This window comes from Panulirus ornatus, chromosome 57, assembly GCF_036320965.1.
Source record: "Panulirus ornatus isolate Po-2019 chromosome 57, ASM3632096v1, whole genome shotgun sequence".
Lineage (NCBI taxonomy): Eukaryota > Metazoa > Arthropoda > Malacostraca > Decapoda > Palinuridae > Panulirus > Panulirus ornatus.
Genome location: NC_092280.1, coordinates 18437532 through 18444582, shown reverse-complemented (window position 1 = coordinate 18444582; position 7051 = coordinate 18437532). Strand labels below are relative to the sequence as shown.

The window sequence follows — 7051 nt, the reverse complement described above, 5'->3', positions numbered from 1 at the left end:
ATTTATGTGAATAAGAGCAAGGTTATTAGGTACAGTAGGGTTGAGGGTCAAGTCAATTGGGAGGTAAGTTTGAATGGAGAAAAACTGGAGGAAGTAAAGTGTTTTAGATATCTGGGAGTGGATCTGGCAGCGGATGGAACCATGGAAGCGGAAGTGAATCATAGGGTGGGGGAGGGGGCGAAAATTCTGGGAGCCTTGAAGAATGTTTGGAAGTCGAGAACATTATCTCGGAAAGCAAAAATGGCTATGTTTGAAGGAATAGTGGTTCCAACATTGTTGTATGGTTGCGAGGCATGGGCTATGGATAGAGTTGTGCGCAGGAGGGTGGATGTGCTGGAATGAGATGTTTGAGGACAATATGTGGTGTGAGGTGGTTTGATTGAGTAAGTAATGTAAGGGTAAGAGAGATGTGTGGAAATAAAAAGAGTATGGTTGAGAGAGCAGAAGAGGGTGTTTTGAAATGGTTTGGTCACATGGAGAGAATGAGTGAGGAAAGATTGACCAAGAGGATATATGTGATAGAGGTGGAGGGAACAAGGAGACCAAATTGGAGGTGGAAAGATGAAGTGAAAAAGATTTTGAGTGATTGGGGCCTGAACATGCAGGAGGGTGAAAGGCGGGCAAGGAATAGAGTGAATTGGAACGATGTGGTATACCGGGGTTGACGTGCTGGCAATGGATTGAACCAGGGCATGTGAAGCGTCTGGGGTAAAACATGGAAAGTTCTGTGGGGCCTGGATGTGGAAAGGGAGCTGTGGTTTCAGTGCATTATTACATGACAGCTAGAGACTGAGTGTGAACGAACAGGGGCCTTTGTTGTCTTTCCCTAGCGCTACCTCGCACATGAGGGGGGAGGGGGGTTGTTATTCCATGTGTGGCGAGGTGGCGATGGGAATGAATAAAGGCAGACAGTATGAATGATGTACATGTGTATATATGTATATGTCTGTGTGTGTGTATATATATGTGTACACTGAGATGTATAGGTATGTATATTTGCATGGGTGGACGTGTATGTTTCTACATGTGTATGTGGGTGGGTTGGGCCATTTCTCTCGTCTGTTTCCTTGCGCTACCTCCCTAACATGGGAGACAGCGACAAAGCAAAATAATAATAATAATATTTATTTATCATTTGATGATAGAGTGGCAGATATAGGGTGTTTTGGTCGAGGTGGTGTGCAAAGTGAGAGGGTTAGGGATAATGATTTGGTAAACAGAGAAGAGGTAGTAAAAGCTTTGCGGAAGATGAAAGCCGGCAAGGCAGCAGGTTTGGATGGTATTGCAGTGGAATCTATTAAAAAAGGGGGTGACTGTATTATTGACTGGTTGGTAAGGTTATTTAATGTATGTATGACTCATGGTGAGGTGCCTGAGGATTGGCAGAATGCGTGCATAGTGCCATAGTACAAAGGCAAAGGGGATAAGAGTGAGTGCTCAAATTTCAGAGGTATAAGTTTGTTGAGTATTCCTGGTAAATTATATGGGAGGGTATTGATTGAGAGGGTGAAGGCATGTACAGAGCATCAGATTGGGGAAGAGCAGTGTGGTTTCAGAAGTGGTAGAGGATGTGTGGATCAGGTGTTTGCTTTGAAGAATGTATGTGAGAAATACTTAGAAAAGCAAATGGATTTGTATGTAGCATTTATGGATCTGGAGAAGGCATATGATAAAGTTAATAGAGATGCTCTGTGGAAGGTATTAAGAATATATGGTATGGGAGGCAAGTTGTTAGAAGCAGTGAAAAGTTTTTATCGAAGATGTAAGGCATGTGTACGTGTAGGAAGAGAGGAAAGTGATTGGTTCTCAGTGAATGTAGGTTTGCGGCAGGGGTGTGTGATGTCTCCATGGTTGTTTAATTTGTTTATGGATGGGGTTGTTAGGGAGGTGAATGCAAGAGTTTTGGAAAGAGGGGCAAGTATGAAGTCTGTTGTGGATGAGAGAGCTTGGGAAGTGAGTCAGTTGTTGTTCACCGATGATACAGCGCTGGTGGCTGATTCATGTGAGAAACTGCAGAAGCTGGTGACTGAGTTTGGTAAAGTGTGTGAAAGAAGAAAGTTAAGAGTAAATGTGAATAAGAGCAAGGTTATTAGGTACAGTAGGGTTGAGGGTCAAGTCAATTGGGAGGTAAGTTTGAATGGAGAAAAACGGGAGGAAGTAAAGTGTTTTAGATATCTGGGAGTGGATCTGGCAGCGGATGGAACCATGGAAGCGGAAGTGGATCATAGGGTGGGGGAGGGGGCGAAAATCCTGGGAGCCTTGAAGAATGTGTGGAAGTCGAGAACATTATCTCAGAAAGCAAAAATGGGTATGTTTGAAGGAATAGTGGTTCCAACAATGTTGTATGGTTGCGAGGCGTGGGCTATGGATAGAGTTGTGCGCAGGAGGATGGATGTGCTGGAAATGAGATGTTTGAGGACAATGTGTGGTGTGAGGTGGTTTGATCGAGTAAGTAACGTAAGGGTAAGAGAGATGTGTGGAAATAAAAAGAGCGTGGTTGAGAGAGCAGAAGAGGGTGTTTTGAAATGGTTTGGGCACATGGAGAGAATGAGTGAGGAAAGATTGACCAAGAGGATATATGTGTCGGAGGTGGAGGGAACGAGGAGAAGTGGGAGACCAAATTGGAGGTGGAAAGATGGAGTGAAAAAGATTTTGTGTGATCGGGGCCTGAACATGCAAGAGGGTGAAAGGAGTGCAAGGAATAGAGTGAATTGGATCGATGTGGTATACCGGGGTTGACGTGCTGTCAGTGGATTGAATCAGGGCATGTGAAGCGTCTGGGGTAAACCATGGAAAGCTGTGTAGGTATGTATATTTGCGTGTGTGGACGTATGTATATACATGTGTATGGGGGTGGGTTGGGCCATTTCTTTCGTCTGTTTCCTTGCGCTACCTCGCAAACACAGGAGACAGCGGCAAAAAAAAAAAAAAAAAAAAAAAAAAAAAAAAAAAATTATCAAACTTGATCACCATTTCCCGCATCAGTAACATACCTCCCAAGTCAGTGGCTTCCAACCAACTAGACAGATATTACAATATCTGAATGGTGATCATGAGCTGGCAATGCATGGCTGCTTATCAATCTTTAAATCAACCCTTTAATTTGTTTTCATTTGTTTCAGAGTTCGTTCATCATTATGAGTATAAGGAGCATAAACTCTGTTGCCCTTGAACAAGCTGATGCCTTTCTGCAAGCATTAAACAATGCTATAATTTTCTTTTCATTATTTCTCCAGCCATAAAAACGTTCTGAGAAAAATCAATAACCATATATGGAAACTTTATGATTTTGCCTTAATAATTTTTTTTGAAGTAACTAGTACCATTTTCATATTTTACTGGAGAATTCACACTCCTTTAAATGTAGCTGGAAATTGATTCTACACCCAAAAAGTTAAAAATGTCATTTCAATTTCTTATAAACTTCATGTTTCATCACTAGCATTCTCCTGATCTCGTATAACATGCTTTCACTCCTTACACATATATCTCTTATATTCTTATTCACCTCCTTCCACAACTGTTCTTCTCATTAAATTCTAATTAATTTTTATTCAAAGATCATCTGCTTCTCTTTTACCAATATATATCATCCATTTTAACTCTAATTTTGGGCTTCATTTTCTAGTCTTTCTTCTCCATTCATCACTATCTTCTGGCAAATTCAACTTCTTCATAAGACTTTTTCCTCCACCAGTTCACAGATCATTCTGGCACCCTATACTGATGTACCACACACTTCCCTGGCATACTCCAGTACAGACTGCCTCCAAATCACCTCACGTTCACTTTAAACCGTTTCACAATTCTCAGCTATCTTCTAAATCATGCTCAAGGGTATACATCACCCTTTCACTCCTCAACATTTCCAATATCATCCTTCTCATTTGCCTCTCTAGATCTTTCTTCTCATGACCAGGTGCATAAGCACCAATAATCACCCATCTCTCTCCATCCACTTTCAGTTTTACCCACATCAATCTAGAATTTACTTCCTTAAACTCCATCACACATTCCCACAACTCCTGCTTCAGGAGTAGTGCTACTCCTTCCTTCGCTCTTATCCCTGACTTCACTCCTAAGACGCTTCCAAATCCTTCTTCCCCTTTACCCTGAGCTTCATTTCACTCAGAGCCAGAAAGCCCAGTTTCTTTCCTCAAACATACTACCTATCTCTCCTTTTCTCTCATCTTGGCTACATCCACACACATTCAGACATCCCAATCTAAGCCTTCGAGGAGGATGAGCACTCCCGTTTGACTCCTTCTTCTGTTTCCTCTTTAAGAAATTGAAAAACACACACACACACACACACACACACACACACACACACACACACACAATACATATACATATATACACGTGCACTACTGTGACCTCTTGCAATAAACACAAACGTACATATTCATACAAGCTCACCTTTATCCATTCCTGGCAACACCTCACCCCACAGGAAACAGCATCCCATCCCCTGCAACAGCAAGATAGCACCAGGAAACTTACAAAGAAAGAACACATCTACTCACATCCATTCTTGAGCTGTCATGTCTAATGCACTGAAACCACAGCTCCCTATCCATATCTAGGCCCCACTGACCTTTCCATGGATTACACCAGATGTTTCACATGCCATGGATTAGTCCACTAATGTCACACTGAACCCAGTATACCACATCATTCCAATTCATTCTACTCTGTCAATGCATTTCACCCTCCTGCATGTTTACGCCATAATCGCTCAAGATCTTTTTCACTCCATCCTTCCACCTCCAATTTGGTCTCCCTCTTCTTGTTCCCTCCACTTCTGGCACATGTATCCATTTTGTCTACCTTTCCTCACTCATTCTCTCCATACTTCTCATTCATATTTCTAGTTTTATATTGCCTACATGAACATCTTATTTTGTTCACCTTATACACCTCATATGAGCTTCTTTATGTTATTCATCTCATAAATATCAAGACCATGAACAACTGGGAAATTACCTCCGTTTCTTAGAGTGCGCCTCTCCATTCAAATGATCAGTCATGGGAGCTCCACCGGTACACGTAACGCTACATATCACACACTCTAAAGCATCATCAGTTTCAATTATAATTCCCTCATCCTTTGCAGATTCAAGAATATCTAAAATGGACAAAAATCATTAATAAGTACAATTACATGGAAGGAAAATGAATGTCCTTTGTACTTAATCCTTACTTGAAAGAACAGCATCAAAAAATTGATCAAAAGACATTACTGGTCAACAAAGTCATCAATCTAAATGTAGTTCAATTTATACACACAAACATCCAACTTGGATGCACTTCAAACCTGAGCTAAGGATCAATGATATGCATTTTATATTCAAACTTGAATGAAGGAATGAAAACATAAATAATAGAATCTTATATATGATCATAATACAAATTGATTGCATGATCTTCATAACCTGAAAAGTAATTGTGATGATGAAAGCCTTGCAAAACATGAGTTACCCAGAACAGTATGAACTAAACTTGTCAAGCAAGTTCGAATAAGGCATCAGGTTACAGAAAAAAAATAAAATCTTTGGTGTAATTCTGCCCGCCACAGTCTTATTTTTTTCCCATAGCTTGTCAATCTGTCAATCAGAAACACCCAGACTCTTTTACTTTTTCAAGACTTGTTTGCCAATTCCCACATTAGTGAGGTAGCATGATGAACAAATGAAGATATGGCCCATTTGCTAACATCCATTCTCTTGATGTTATGTGTAAGGCACCAAAACCACAGCCCTCTATCCACAACCAGGCCCTCAGACCTTTCCATGGTTTCCCCCAACTGTTTTACATGCCCTGATTAGGTCCACTCACAGAACGCAACCCCTTGTCTATCTTTATCTCTGATGCCTATTCCCTCCGGGAACTACAATCAAGGAGGTGGCCACAGCAAAAGAGTCTCCACTTGTCCCTGTCCTTGCCTGCCTCCCTAGCATACACCAATCCATGCATTCTTCCACCACTTATCTCCCTCCAATACTCTTCCATTCTATATCTCCATGATAGAAGTTGTCTTCCTCTCACACAATCCATTTTAATTGTACTATCATACACTCTCCTTGTAAACTCCCCATCTTGCATTCTTTCTACATGCCCAAACCACCTCAAAGTATTATGTCTCACCCATTCTACCTCTCCACAACTTCTTCCCTGTGCATTCCCTGCCATACCACATCTCTCATACAGCCCCCTCATTTCTTTCTTCATTCTATCTAGTCATACTACATGCTCCTCTCAGCTCATTTCCATAGCCTGGATTCTTGACCTCTCTGACTCATTCCATGTCCATAATTTGGCTGCATGAGTCAGGGTCGGGAGGATCATGTTGTCCCTTAATCCTTTCTTCACTTCCATTCTTACACCTCTACCCTTCATTATTCTATTAAGGGACCCAATGACTCTTCTATCTTTACTTCTCTCTTCCATATCACCAAACTTACCCAAAACAGTTCCTAAATACTTAAATTCTCGCACCTCTTTGTCTCCCTTCCCCCACATCCACAACACACTTTCTTCTTTCACTCTGAAGGGTTTAGCAAAATATGTGTTTCACTCTGTTTCCATTCAAACACCATTACTTTACTTTTACTTGCAATTACCTTCAATTGCCTACACTTACACACATCATAAAAGACACTTACAACCTCTGTAACTCCTCTTCACTCTCAGTAAACAACACAAACAGGCTTGTCAGTAGTCACAATACCACACTCCATCTCTGCACCCCTTTTTCCAAGTTTTGCTTTCACTTCCCTTTTCACTCCATATGAGTTAAAAAGCCAAAGTGACATCACACAACCCTGTCTCACACTGATATGCATACCAAAACTTACGCTGAACACTCCATCCATTCTTATGCATTTATTTGCTACCCTATAGACAGCTTCCACACCATCCAACAGTTGTCCCTACTCCATATATCCTTAACACATTCCATATAGCATTTCACTCGACGCTGACATATGCTCTCTCCAGATCAATAAAAGCTGTATACAGATTCTTACCTTTTGCTATATACTTTGCCAGT

At 41.2% G+C, this 7051-nt stretch overlaps 1 protein-coding gene across 5 annotated transcripts in view; it reads right to left on the bottom strand.

The window, feature by feature from the left end:
- Window positions 1-7051, bottom strand: part of LOC139766212 (zinc finger protein 385B-like) — a 205566-nt gene that overhangs the window by 133839 nt on the left and 64676 nt on the right. For all 5 annotated transcript variants that reach the window (XR_011716821.1, XM_071694517.1, XM_071694519.1 and 2 more), the window contains one exon: window positions 4987-5128. Coding sequence is in view for 4 of the 5 variants with exons in the window: in XM_071694517.1 (XP_071550618.1) it covers window positions 4987-5128 (142 nt within the window). In the remaining variant the exon portion in view is untranslated. The remainder of the gene's footprint in view (window positions 1-4986; window positions 5129-7051) is intronic.